At 37.3% G+C, this 15,159-nt stretch overlaps 2 protein-coding genes across 2 annotated transcripts; both read left to right on the forward strand.

The window, feature by feature from the left end:
• The first annotated feature begins 1,389 nt into the window (after window positions 1-1,389).
• Window positions 1,390-4,302, forward strand: LOC108173594 (uncharacterized). The gene is made up of 5 exons (XM_070824253.1): window positions 1,390-1,475; window positions 1,572-2,671; window positions 3,476-3,553; window positions 3,660-3,786; window positions 3,896-4,302. Exons 2-5 carry the CDS (start codon window positions 1,605-1,607, stop codon window positions 3,941-3,943), a joined length of 1,320 nt encoding a protein of 439 aa, XP_070680354.1. The 5' UTR covers window positions 1,390-1,475; window positions 1,572-1,604; the 3' UTR covers window positions 3,944-4,302.
• Window positions 4,303-7,407: 3,105 nt separating this feature from the next.
• On the forward strand, window positions 7,408-8,826 carry LOC139196970 (uncharacterized). The gene is made up of 5 exons (XM_070823337.1): window positions 7,408-7,562; window positions 7,682-7,865; window positions 7,960-8,166; window positions 8,271-8,462; window positions 8,546-8,826. The coding sequence occupies exons 1-5, from the start codon at window positions 7,480-7,482 to the stop codon at window positions 8,705-8,707; spliced, it is 828 nt and encodes a 275-aa protein (XP_070679438.1). The 5' UTR covers window positions 7,408-7,479; the 3' UTR covers window positions 8,708-8,826.
• Window positions 8,827-15,159: the final 6,333 nt, after the last annotated feature.

Below are 15,159 nucleotides of genomic sequence, written 5' to 3' on the forward strand. Positions count from 1 at the left end.
TTATTTATTAATTTTTTTTTACCTTTATTCCTTTTGAAAAAACTATTTATCGGTTGTTTTTGGGGAAATGTTATCCAGACTTTCCACAAATGTATCGTTATATCTTAATCACATTAATAATAAATAAAAAAATTGTCAATCAAAAGAAGAAATAAATTTTATTTAAACTCATATAACTTTTTTTTAAACCCAACTTAAATTTTAAATATTAATTGTCTTTTTCATTATTGCATAATTATCATCAAGTACAATATAAAATTAATAATAAAGCTTAAATTTATCAATAAACTCATATCCTATAATTAAACCTTACCATCACTCCTTATTTATCCTACGTTCATTTCGGCTAAAATCCTATAAGTTCTTATAGAGAAAAAACAAGTTTTTTTTATCGATAGATGGTGATAAAGTTTTAATCAATTCTCTAATTAAGTTATGACTCGACTTATGAAATTTTTTTGTTTCACATCAATTAGATTGCAGACAAAACAATTTGGTTTATGCCCAAAATAACAGCTACTGTGCTTGAATATGCTCACAAAAACTTTAACCCTCAGAAGATTCAATTATATTCAAAACTCAAGGCTTTGATTAGAAAAATACAAGTATAAATTACAAAAAACTGTAATTTGTGAAGATGAATGTTAGTTTTAAACAACTATTTTTTCTCCAATGTTAACAACAACAGCCTTACTAGTCACTAGTATATATACAAAGAGTATCGTTGTTTAAAACTCAAGGCTTTGTTAGATATATTGACACTTGCCACGAAAACAATTGAAGAATTTGGATATGGATTGGAATTGGGACCAGTTAGTTGAAGAGATCACGGTGGGAAGAGGGACAAAGGAACCATAATTTTTTTTTTAATTTTGAGTCTCTTTGAAAACAAAAATATTCAATTTGAGAATTTATTTTTTAATGGGTGTAAAGATGACTTTACATTTTGAATTGGATATGGGTGTAGAGAATAAGTTGAATGTAAAAAGAAGTTAAATGAGTTCAAATAAAATTTCTCAAAACAAAATTATGGACAGTAAAATAAATTTACTCAAACTAAACTTTTACACTTTTTTCACAACCTCACTCAAGATGACCATAACATTCTATAATTTTGAAAAAAAAATATATATATAAAAAATACTTCTCTCTTGAATTCATATTTTTTCTCTCCCTTTTTCCTTTTCATTTTTAAAATAAAAAAAATTATTTTCACAAATAAAGCGTGAGGCATATGCTAGTTAATAATAAAGAAAAAAAAATACGGAGTCCACAAATTGGGGTGGGCTCACTTTTACCGCAAGACGGCCCAAAATGACTGTCCGTCTAGCCCTTGGAATAAATTGGGATGCGAGTGAAACAAGAGAAATCATTCTCTAGGGTTTCCGCTGTCAGATGAGTTGGGTCGCTCTCTCATCTCATCTATCGAAATCCAATCTCTCGGTCTTGCTTTCTTTCTTGCCATCCGCAGGCAGGTATGTTGTGCTTATGTGCGGGCTGCTTTACTACTACTTCATGTTTCTTGCCGACTACTTTTGCTTAATTGACGAGTCTTTCTTTCATTGATCCAGCACCGCAGGTTAAGGGAGAATTTGTCAAGTATAATGACGTTGAACAAGGACTGGCTGTTGTATTTGAACATGAGCAAAAATCTTTACGTTCTTGATGTTAGTAAATGGTTGGATTGGTACTTTGATGAGGACGTTAAGAAGTCGCATACTAGGCCTGAGTTTAAACTTGCCTACAGTCGTAAATTTGTTGGTCGGTTTGATGAATTTCGTTACATGATTGCGAATTCAGAGCCGTACGTGGTTGGGGGTCAGTCTTTACCCAATTATTTAGTTAAAGTTGAAGAAAGGGCCAACCTTGCTGTTGATGTACCCTTGATTGTGAGAGTGCGTCCTCCTAAACTCCCCCACTTGTCTGCTCCCAAGCTTGATCCTTGTGTCGTCACTATAGACGGTAAAATCTACGTCCTTTCCACACGCATCTATGATGGGTGCATCAAGGACAAAAAACCTCCACTCCTTTTTGAGGCCCTATATCCAGGATCTCATGATTGGAAAGTCCTCCCAAATCCCCCATTCATCATTGGTCGTACGCTCAACTCCTCTTGTCCTTTTATCAGTCACTACGGCGCTTGGGGCCAGAAGCTCATTGTTAAGGATCCCGTTACGGGCAAAAACTACATCTTCAACACCCATGAAGAGAAATGGGAAGAAGCATTGGACATCCCGGACGCTACCGTCCCTTGTTCAGCACAGTTCAAGCAGTTTCTAGTTTCTGTCGAAGATGGGCACGTGTATGCGTACCGATTTGATGAGGCCAATGGAACCCCCCGACGTGTTGCAGAGCTGGTTCAGCTTGAGAAGATCATTTTCCGTTACCCAAGCACTTACCCTCCCTCTATTACCAATTTTGGTGATGACGGTCTTATGTCCATAGTGTGTTCTGGCATTTTTAAGGAGCGGCGGCATCACAAGCTCTCCTGGGCACGTGTAGTGGTGTTCCAACTGTGCATCGAAGGTCTTCCTCCCAATCAATCCATCTGTGTTGATATCAAAGCAAAAGGAACATTCTATATCGATTCGGAACCAAGTCCAAGCTTCATCCAGAACCATTGCCGAGCCTACTCCAATGATGGTCCAGACATCTTACAGCTACTTACCACGTAAGTAATTATTTTTTTGTCCCTTGAACCTACGAATTCAATCATTCAGAAAATAGGATTAGTTGTGAGACCTACTCAACATCGAATTTGAACGATTCGAATTGTCTATTTAGTAAGTCTTAATTCATAGATCATCCTTGCAAAAATTCAATTCAATCCGAAACTATTTATCTATTTAATTATTACTATGAAATCTCTAAGAAACATGTTTCTTAGAGAACAAAGTGTTTGTTAATTTTTTTGAACTCAATTAGATGCCTCAAATATTTTTAATTTGGCTAACATTTTGTAAGGATGATCTATGAGATGCAACTTGAAAAATAGACACTACGAATTCTCAAGTTCGATGTAATGTGGGCCCCATACCTAATCTCCATTTTCATTAAAAAAAATATAGGGATCCCTTCCCTTAGAGTCTTCCTGTATATATTATAGTTTGTAAAACAATCAAGCAAGCATCCCAAGGTATCAAATATTTGACTATTGTTATTATTTTTATAATTCACAGTATAATAAACTAATGGAAACTAAGAAACATAAAATGAGCGTGAATTTTATAAAATCCCCGCCCAAAATTACATGTTATCTGGTAAAAAAAAACGTGAAATGGTAAGTTCAGCTTAGCTGTGACTGAGAGGTTAGTTCTGTGAAGTTTAGCCTCGCTCTAATTTTCTTTTGATCCCCGTATAACTTTGATGCAATCATGATTGCATTGTTTATTTTCTTTCCCTTTTGGCTTTCATTTGTCTCGTGGTTTCTATTTTAAATTAACGGTGGTGAAACCTGAATTCTTTCATTCTACAGACGTGATGATTGGAACAAGTATGAAGATTGGGGTGATGTAAGTTGCAGGAAGAAAGATATTCTTCCACCGTGGGATAGGTTTGTTCTCTATTAATTATACATGCTACCACACTAGGCTGTAGTACATTACATATAATCTTAATTCCTTATTTAGTTGTTTGCTTGTTGTGTCTTTTTAAACAAGATTTCCGCTCTTTGGGGAAGGAACAGAAGGAACAGAAGGAACAGAAGCAACATATGGTCGTCGCAAGAAGAAGAGGCGGCCACTTCTGAGAATGATGAAACTACAACCTATGTACAAGAAGATCCGTGTGAGTATAAATTATTATCTATTGTTGGAACTAACAACAGTTGGTTGGCTGGTTTTTGTTAGTTTAATTATGTGGTTGAGAATCGAACAAAATTAATTGTATGATGCAGGTGAAACGGATCTTTATCTCCGATGAAGATGACGTCTCGTGGCCCTAAGCAAGCGATGGGAGAGCTGCAGCTTGGCGAATATAAGGCAACCTGAGCCTGGCCGAGTTGGGCTGCAGTTGGTGGGTGCGAGTTGACAGTCTTCTCAATCAAAAGTTTCCTAATCTGCTTCTCAAAATTTGAGATTTGATTAATACCAACACACATTCATGGTGTTTTTTTTATAAAAAAATTTACTATATTAATCGCTTAGGGCATAGAGTCTAGTTGATGAATTGTGTACCCCAAAACCCGACACCTACACCTCAAACCCTAAGCTCCTCCCGAGAGCATTTTAGAATCATAAACTTACAATGATCAACACAAACCATGACAGACCTTTTAAAATCCTTAATATTCTGGATTTACGACCGTCTGAATTTCAATAACTGACCCTTTAATTTTCAGGATCCAAAATACAACAAACTTTCATCTTCTCTTGTAAGTGAAATGTCTTAGGTTCGATTCTCACAAAATATGAATTTGAACCACATTATTATTAACTCATTGTAATGCTAAGCTCACCCCTTCTCTCCCTTAGTGTAGATAATATCGTTTGTTCAAAATAAATAAATAAATACAGCTAACACAAATTCGAACCCTACACCCCCCCAATCTCTGCTTCTCGACTCTCGGAAAGAAATATACCATTCAATAATCTATTTCCAAGCGAGCAAATAGGAAAGTACTTCCAGCCTCTGCTTCATGACTTAGCACTCAGAAGTGCATCCGAAAATGACCAAATATTTTAGCACTCAGAACACGAATCAGAGAGCTTGGCATCTGCTAAGTGAACCCGTTCTAGCCACCAGTGAATTGCTCGGCATCTGCTCAGGACACGAACCAGTGAATTGCTTGGTTAGCTTCACGTTTTACCGACCGCCTCTGAATCCAACAATACAGAATTGTAAAGTGCAAGAGTGAGATCCCAGTTCTATCATGGTTTGAGATCCCAGTTCTACCATCAGACCTCTATAGATTGAAGTAGTAATGTTTGTTTTGTATCAGATACGTACGCATAGAGTACTGCATTCCTGAAGCAAATAATACGTGGTATTTCGTCACCTACGGCTGCTTGGATCAGACTCGAATTGGTAAAATGTTAAGGGACATTGGATTAATGGCAAAGAATTTGACATCCTTTATGAGGGCAAGAAAGTCAGTGTCAAACGAAACTGAAGTATTGTGAAGTGGATCGTAAGACCGAATGTAAGATGATCGAGTACAAACTTGATCCTGCTGATGTAGGTAAGCCAAGGAAGGCAGATTTTCTGGTCCATTTGTAAGCTATACAAGGATGATGAGAGTTGTCTGGATGTGCAGAAATTAGTGCAAAGTGTTTCAACAGTGGTGCAAGTGATGTTCTATGTTTTATGCTGTTCTTCTAAGATTTGAACTTGTGGAACTCTCATGTTGGAGGTATATTGAGTTTCCGTATTTTGGAAAAATACTACGCTAGAGAGACTATCTTTTAATTCATATTTTAGATCACGTATAACCGTTTATAACGGTTGGATAACTATGTGTTTTTTTCATTATTGATTCTACATGTCTCTTTTTTCTACAATTGAGATAAATTAGGCCCTACACATTTCCCCTTTCACAATAATTGTTGCTAAAGTTACTTTGCCTCATCCTATAGGGGCAAAGTTTTGATAGGTAAATCGAATGCAGCGTAGGTTGCCTACAAATTGTACCTAGTAGCTCGGAGAGGCTCTATATATAAAAACCCTAATTAGCAAGACAATTCAAGTACAAATTATAATTGTAAGTGAGAGATCTTAAGTTGAAATCTGGTCAAAGATGAATTCGAACCAATTTATGGCCAATCATTGTGAAGTTTTAGTCTACTCTGTAATCTCTTAGTGTTGATTATATCGTATTATTAGAACGTACAAACTACAAAGTTGCTTTCCTTAATATATGTGAAAAGGCTTGCGTTCATTCAATATAATCAAAATTGTGGCACCTAGAGGAGGAGAAAAACTTGTATTGAACGAGTTCACAAAGTGTGAAATTCTGATTTAATAATGTATGAGAACGTCTAAGAAGACTCTCTCAAAATAAGATTTTTTATAAACTCTTTATCATCTCACAATTTAACATCAATTTATATACCAACATTAAACATAAAATATAAATTATTTTATAAAAAATCATACTTTTGAGAAAATATGTGTGAACATTTTTTAAAAAGCATTACCGCTTGAAAAAAATTTGCACACGTCAATGTATTAATGACCGTAAGCGATAAGGGTGAGGAAGAAGCGGCGCCTCCTTAAACGAAAATGAGACATTAGCATAGTAGGAAGAAGCGGCGCCTCCGAAATCTGCAAGTGACACGACACGCTATTTTAAATGCTCTGACTACGAAATAAACAAAACATAGGCAGAGGATTTGGTGCTTACCCAATTAATTAATTAATTGCGTGTGGGTAATCCGATCACTAATTAATCCTATTACAAGACAAAATACAATGGATTAAAGGATAAGGACTATTTTACTAATACAAAACAAAAGATAAGTGGCAAGAAATTAGAGTGTATTTAATTGAGAATTTAAGATATTTTAATGAATTTATAAATTCATAGAGTTTTATAGAGTTTAATTGATTCGTAGAGATTGCATATAAAATTTTGATTCATTTCCCTCGAAATCTCATAGGGAGAGATGAGATTTGTGGATGTTTAAAATAAATTACGAAATCTCTGTAATTCCCTTTAATTCTTCAACTTTCTCAAATTCTTTAAAATCAATTTCTAATTGAATACACCTAGAATATTATAAACTTCTTTAAAATCTTAATTGAATACATCCAAATTTATAAGGATTTTAATAAACTATTTTAAAATTTTAATTGAATACATCATGAATTTAAGAGAATTACTTAAAATTCTGATTAAATACCCCTAAATTCATTAAAAGAATTAAAATCCTTTAAAATCTTAATTGAATACACCCCATAAATAAATATGAGACGAGACAAAAGGCCATTTCATATTTATTCTGATTTCCACTACTCCAATTTCTAACTACAAGACAAATTTAAAAAAAAAAAAAAAAAACTGTTTACATCACTTATGGCATGTTTTTGCAATATTAGAGTGTGGTATAAAAACGTAATCGTTTAAACCTTATTGAAATGGAAATAACTCGCTAATAGAAAAATAAGAAAAACGATTTTAGAAAAAAAAAACTATTTTTAATATGTTTGAAAAACGAGACGATACACCGAAAGTTTGCTTTTATTCATAACCTACTTTTGTGACTGAGAGTTAATTTATTCGAAGGGAACCTTACTACTACACTAGACTCGACTGTAGACTAAATAATCAAGTTGCTACAATATTATATTTTATCGATACACGCCACCCGTCGAATCCAATGCTATTGTGAATAGCCTAATAGGTTTTCCTTGGCCACCTGTTTTATACAAAACCAGAGCTAGCCCAGGATATACATATACATATACATATACATACATACATACATACATATATATATATATATTATACATGTAAGTAAGAAGAATCTGTTTGATTGAACTATGTGTATTGCAGTGTTCCTTTGGCAAGCCCACCCTCTTTACCCTTTCCTTCTCCTGCAAAACAGAGATGAATATCACAACAGGCAAGTCTGTCACCCATCTAATTCACAATTACGCTACTTTTATTTGATTTATTAAGTTAATGGGGTTGTTTATTATCTAATCTTCATATATGTATGTATTAATTTGTACGTATATAAAGGCCTACAAAACCAGTCGGATGGTGGGAAGGTTGCGAGATACTAGGCGGGCGAGATGAGGTTGCAGGAGGGACATGGTTGGCCTGTTCAAGAGGAGGGAGACTCGCTTTCCTATCAAATGTACTCGAGCTGGATACCGACCCGGAGGCAAAGAGCCGCGGAGACCTACCTGTGCTCTTCTTAAAGGTACAGTTTTCGTTCTTTTTACCTGCTACTTTTTACCATTTGTTGTTCTTGTGTTAGTTTCTGTTCATGTGTTGTGCAAATAAATCAATGGCAGAGCACCAAGACTCCAAAGGAATTTGCACAAGAATTGGCCAAGGAGGCGCATCGGTATAACGGGTTTAACTTGGTTTTGGCAGACATTCCTTCCAAAACCATGATTTACCTTTCCAACAGGCCGAAAGGAGAAGCGATTCTTGTTCAAGAAGTTTCTCCAGGGATTCATGTGCTATCAAATGCAAAGCTTGACTCACCCTGGCACAAGGTTGGTTTGAGTTGAACCAACCTTACTCATTATGTTAATTACATGGCTGTTTCTGTCATCGGTCCAACACTCATGTGCCTGGTTACTGGCTTTATGTCCTGCAGGCTCAGCGCTTGCGGTTAAATTTCGAGGAAGAGATTAAGAAATACGGTGAAGGTGAAATGCCCGTGAAGGAAATGATTCAAAAGCTAATGAGGGACAGAGTTAAAGCTGATAAGAGAGAATTACCTCGTATATGTGAACTTGACTGGGAGTTCAATCTAAGCTCCATATTTGTTGAAGTTGACACTCCACTGGTAAACGCTATTAGTAATGAATTCATATTCCAGTTACCTGTAAGAATTGAAACTTACATATCTGTCAACTTTCAATTGTGCAGGGACGCTATGGCACCAGGAGCAGCGCTGCAGTGACAGTAAGGCAAAACGGTGAGCTGAGTTTTTATGAGAACTATCTTGACAATGATCACACATGGAAGGAACATACTGTGAACTATCAAATTCAGAAGCTAAGTTGGTTGAAGGAGATATGGAATCCATAGATAGAGCTCAATTATTTTACTTTTGTGTATGCGTTTCTGAGGATGATGCTGAAAGCCAGGCACAAAACAATAAATACAACACCCGCTTGCCGTTTATGTATAGGCAAAAACATTATGCACTTCTATCATTTGTAAAGAATGTGTTGACCCTAAAAACTACTAAGCCTACGTGGCACGTAGGCCGAGTAATTAGTAAGCTAACTACGTCATTCGGTTGTATGCGGGGCGTGCCAACTCGTCAGCCGAGCTCGGCCGAGGAGTAAAATTTGCTGATGTTGCGTTGGGTGCGCTGCTGACTTCTGAATCTCGCGACTGCGGCCGAGGAAGGAACACTCTCGGCCTTCGAGTTCTAGAGCCTGAAGACAAGGCTGCTAGTTCTGCAAAGTTCAATATCAAATTCGACTTTCAATGTTTCGAATGTAGTAACTTGTAACACTTCACTTTGCCGAGAAGGCTAATGAGATGACCTCTGCCAATAAGGATTCAAAAATCCTTCTCGACCGAAACTTGGATAGATAACCAGTCGGCCTTGTCGCAGTGCTGTTTATCCAAACTGAAGATGCTTCATGGTCGGCTAATTCTACGGCAACAGTGCTGTTTATCCAAAATGAAGATGCTCGCTGGTTGTCTTCATAGTGTTATTTATCCAAACTGAAGATGTGTTGGCGAAAAATAAAATAAAAAATCTCAAGATGTTTGAGAGGTTTTGCATAGAACGAGGGTTTGCGCATGGCAGTTTGTGTATTGTGTTGAAGGTCATTTTTACGTTGCACAACGCCTTGTATTTATAAGGTTGATATTTGCTTGACACGGCTAGATAATTGTGGAGTCCAACTAAAATTCAAACTAATCCGTGGCATAGGCTTAAGGCCTATCTTCAAATGGTTGACTTTTCAAAGCTAATAAAACCAACCTATCACCCATCCAAAAGCCTATCCGTCTGACAACATCCATCAAACAACCTAACGTACTTAGGTTTTCATTATCCAAAACTCACAGATCCATGTTATGCCTCTAAGCCGAGCTGCTTTAATTCACATAATACACTGCTAACAAATCCAAATTAACTCGTATTGTTCTGCTTGCCTCTATGTTGAGGTTATGATTTGCATCCCATTTATTTGGTTTAAGAAGATGCAAATAATTCATATTAAAAGATTATTATGATAAAAGCCATAATATTATCCTTCAACAAAAATATCTTCACTTTTCCATCCGACAGTTGAGAACTATGTTTACTCAACGACCTTGATTAAACGGGCCGATAGTGGAAATTTGGGTCCAAACATTGCCCCCTAGTTTCCTTGAGCTTCGGCTCGTAAGCCGAAGGTTAAGGAAATTAATTGTTCGTAGCCAATAAAAATATGCCGCAACTCTCGACTGCCGAGGTCGAGAAAAATTAAAAAAAAAAAAGGGGCCGAGACAAACCACTCCTGGCAGCTCGACCTATCGTCCATCAAAGATGTTGCAATCACTTTTCTGAACCCTCGGCCAAGTTCGGCCTGTCATTCAACCATCCACGCCTCAGCATTATTACATATATATATATATAACCAAGGCCATAAACCGGTCGAAAATCTGAGGTCGAGGGGAAATTGGGGCCGAGATCGAGAAGAACTGGGGTCGAGGTCGATAAAAAAAATGGTCCTTGGGAATTTGCCCTGCCTATATATATATAGATATTTATAAGCCCATGTCTTGTCTCTGTCTTGCATGTCTATGTCTTGGCCTAATTCTTTTCCACCGAATGGCCTCTCATAATTTCCTTTTGCTGATGGGCCACTCTGATACACCAAATGGCCTCTCATAAACCTCATTGTGGGGTCCCAGCCTGATCTTTATCAACTGCCTGTCATTAATAATGCAACCATTTATATATATAATATAAAAGACTCTATGCCGAGCACGCACACACACACACACACACACATATATATATATATATATATAAATATAAAATGAGCATGCACGAGTATCAGCTTGCTGAGCTCGGCATGTGTGATATATACTATAGGTAAAGCAAGGGATTGCCTGGCCTCTCATAAACCTCATTGTGGGGTCCTAACCTGATCCTTATCAACGGCCTGTCATTAATAATGCAGCCCTATATATATATATAAAAGACTCTATGCCGAGCACACACACATATATATAAAATGAACATGTCGAGTATCAGCTTGTTGAGCTCGGCATGTGTGATATATACTATAGGTAAAGCAAGGGATTGCCGAGCACCATATCACGAAAGGCTTGTCTTGAATATCGACGAATGATTCGATACCGTACGAGATATTCCTCGGCCCACTGCTTGTGCCCCCTATATATATATATATATATATATTTAGCAAAAGAAAACAAAAGTGGCCAAACTATAAAGTGGAGGAGGCCAACGATGTTTTATTCCGAGCCGAGATCTATTTACATCAAAATTTTCACATTGAGATTTTCCAAAGCCGAATAAAAAATCATCTCCAAATATGTTCGGCTTGGAGAAAGATTTTTTATTGGCAGCCGAAAGTGTTAAACAATTATTATGCCCCCCCAAGCATAATAATTTCGCCAATTTCGGCTTTTAACTCGAACAACTGAGCCGAACGAGATTGCTCCATACCGGCTTTATCGCCAATAACCATATCGACTGCCATGGTTTCAGCATCTAAAACCATGTCTCCAATTACCATATCAATTGATGTGGTTTTATGGTTTGAAGTCGTGTATTGGTCTTGTTCGTCATTGGAACACTCCTCTAATGAATCGTTTCTTGAGTCAATTTTTGGCTCAGAAACTTGAACATTTTCTTCTAGGCTTACCACACCTTCAGTCTCGACCGAAAAAATAGGTGGCCTTTGTTCTTTGGCCAAATTAACAATTTTCTTAGGCCAAATATTGGTTGTGGCCAGAGCGAAAAATTACCCCCAGCCTCTAGCCCTTTTTCAAGAAGTCTACAGTATTCCTCAAGGAGTTTTGTTTGCTTTTCGACACCTTCCTTTAATAGGCACCAAATCTCACCCTCGTTGAGATCTTGATATATCATGTGAACTTCGTAGTTTTAGCACTGAGTCCCACTGGGCGTGCCAAAATGTTGACCCTAAAAACTACTAAGCCTACGTGACGCGCATGCCGAGTAATTAGTAAGCTAACTACGTCATTCAGTTGTATGCGGGGTGTGCTAACTCATCAGCCGAGGAGTAAAATTTGCTGATGTTGCGTTGGGTGCGCTGCTGACTTCTGAATCTCACGACTGCGGTCGAGGAAAGAACACTCTCGGCCTTCGAGTTCTAAAGCCTGAAGACAAGGCTGCTAGTTCTGAGAAGTTCAATATCAAATTCGACTTTCAATGTGCCGAATGTAATAACTTGTAACACCTCACTTTGCCGAAAAGGCTAATGAGATAACCTTTGCCAATAAGGATTCGAAAATCCTTCTCGACCGAGACTTGGATAGATAACCAGTCGGCCCTGTCGCAGTGCTGTTTATCCAAACTGAAGATGCTTCATGGTCGGCTGATTCTACGGCAACAGTGCTGTTTATCCATACTGAAGATGCTCACCGATTGCCTTCACAGTGTTGTTTATGAAAACTGAAGATGTGTTGGCGAAAAATAAAATAAAAAATCTCAAGATGTTTAAGAGGTTTCGCGTAGAGCAAGAGTTTGCGCATGGCAGTTTGTGTGTTATGTTGGAGGTCCTTTTTATGTTGCACAGCGCCTTGTATTTATAGGGTTGATATTTGCATGACACGGCTAGATAATTGTGGAGTCCAACTAAAATTCAAATTGATCAGTGGCATAGGCTTAAAGCCTATCTTCAAATTGTTAACTTTTCAAAGCTAATAAAAACCAACCCATCACCCATCCAAAAGCCTATCCGTCTGAAAACATCCATCAAACAACCTAACCTACTTAGGTTTTCATTATCCAAAACTCGCAGATTCATGTTATGCCACGTGAAGAGTCCAAGCCGAGCTGCTCTAATTCACATAGTACACTGCTAACAAATCCAAATTAACTCGGACTGTTCTGCTTGCCTCTATGTTGAGGTTATGATTTGCATCCCATTTATTTGGTTTAAGAAGATGCAGATAATTCGTATTAAAAGATTATTATGATAAAAACCATAATATTATCCTTTTACAAAAAAATCTTCACTTTTCCATCTGATGGTTGAGAACTATGCTTACTCAACGGTCTTGATTAAACGGGTCGATTGTGTAAATTTGGGTCCAAACAGAATGACACAGAGAGAATGGAATGTAAAAGGCAACCAAGCATATAACTTTGATCTGAAAGCTGGAATTTGAAAAGCCTTACCTTTTTCTTCCTCTAATTGCAACAACAATTGAGACTTTGTTTCTTCATCTAGCTTCAATCATGCTATATCGACCTCTTTGCATGCCACGCCACAGGCTGCAAGTTTTGTAAATAAAGATACATGGAAAAGGAACATGTAACAAAGCATATTGTATAAGACTACTTGTCTTCTTGTAGTTGGACCTCCAAGTTTTTGGAATGCTCCAAATTCCACTTGAGCATCTAAATTTGGATCAATACCAGAAAAAAAAAAATCTCTAAACAAGGTTCTAGGACCATGCCAAATGTGTCCAAAGAAGAGTAAAGCAAATGAAGCCAAGCCCAAATTGTCTAAACCAGTCAGAAACACTCTCTACAACTTCAAAATTCTCAAGCCTGATGCACATTCCACGATAAAATAATCCGCCTTTATTAAAGCGTTTCAGGCATCAAGTTGGGGCTCCATATAGCACCATTCATACCCTTGAAGAGATTGTAACACATTGAAATTATGTATGAGAGCTTTCATCCGATTTTTTCAACCGACCCTTTTCAATTTTCCTGCAGTTCTCTCACAAAGTTATCGTAAGCAGCAGTTGAAAAGAACCATCTCCCATACTCTATGCATAAATGTCTCAATCAAAAGATCATCCCAATCCCCTGTCCATTTTATCATATTCTTCTGATACTCACACCTACCTTCTTTCATTCAGTATCCAGTTCTACTGTCCAAAAATTGACCATAAGTTTAAAGCACGAGCTAAAAGAATGGTTACAAACTAAGGACTACAGAAAAAACAATGTGAATTCTTGAGTACCAAAACCAAGTTATCTCCTCCAGTGTTGGATATGTTGGATAGTGGCCAAATTAGTGGTCAAGTGGCCAAAAGCATATAATAAAAAATGAAGGACATAATGATGTGGGAACATCATTATGAGGAGACAAATGATTATGTTTGTTGAAAAGAAAAAGGAAGGTCATGATGATGTTTGTAAAGAAATGATTATTCATTTACTTTGGATTTTTTATTGGGTGCTTTTGTATGGATGAAGGTTGCAGCCGAATGAGTGAGAGAAGGTAGAGCCTTTTGGTTATATTAAGGCATTCGATTATGCCTTGGGGGGGGAGCGGCATCAGATGAGAGTCATACCAGGGAGAGCGTTCGGCTCTCCCATTTGAAACAGTGCTGCTCATTCCCATTTGTTTGTAATCCCCCTTTGTTAGTTATCCCTCAATCAAAGATGTTGCTACTACATGTTGTGTAGCTTTTGGGAGAGATGGTATTTGATGTGTGTCCATCTTCTCCAATTGTTCTTTGTGAGAGTGAGAGTTATTGGGTGTATGTGGGATTTGGGTTTGAGAGTTAAAACTCTATTTATAATCTCCTTTTGATATTAGTGGATTTTCCTCGCTGTCTCGGAACTGGATGTAGGCTTACGCCGAACTAGTATAAATCCTTGTGTCATTTGGATTATTTGTCTTATCATATTTTGCCATTGTAACTTATTGGTTTCATATTTGACGTTTCCGCACAACAAGTGGTATCAGAGCTCCAGATTTTGACTTGGGGGCTTTGTACTAGTATGTATATGAAACCTTCAAATATGTTGGTGAAATATGATATTGAAAAAATCGACGGGAGGAATGACTTTGGCATTTGGTCAATTGGAGATACAAGTTTTGCTTGCATTGCTGTGAAATGCATGGCGTTAAAGAAGGATGGTAAGGGATCATGCTGCAATCCCTAAGCTCGCAGATTGGAGAATAGTTCCGGAAACAGCATATCTACTGCAATGTTGTTGAAGTGTTGGTGTTCGAAGGCTGCAAGTGTAGTGTACTGTTTTGGTAGATTATCCGTTGGTCATCGCTGAACTGGCGGTGTTTGTGGGCTGTTGTCGACAAGTTGAGTGGGAAGGAGAAAAAGTAGAAGTTGTTGAGAATTGAAAAGAAAATGTTGGTTCCTTTTCTTTCGGCATTTGTTTTGGCAGAAGGACATCATGATGACAAATGATGTTGTTGGCTGAAAAAAAAAAGGGTTAAGATTTCTTCTCTTTGGCATTTTTTCAATGGCAGAGAATTTTTTCTTCACTCCCACTAGTTGCCTTTGGAGCAAGTTGATGGAAACATTGAAGGAGTTTATGAGGGCCAATTTGTTGAGTTCTG

Source organism: Malus domestica, chromosome 06 (assembly GCF_042453785.1).
Source record: "Malus domestica chromosome 06, GDT2T_hap1".
Classification (NCBI taxonomy): domain Eukaryota; kingdom Viridiplantae; phylum Streptophyta; class Magnoliopsida; order Rosales; family Rosaceae; genus Malus; species Malus domestica.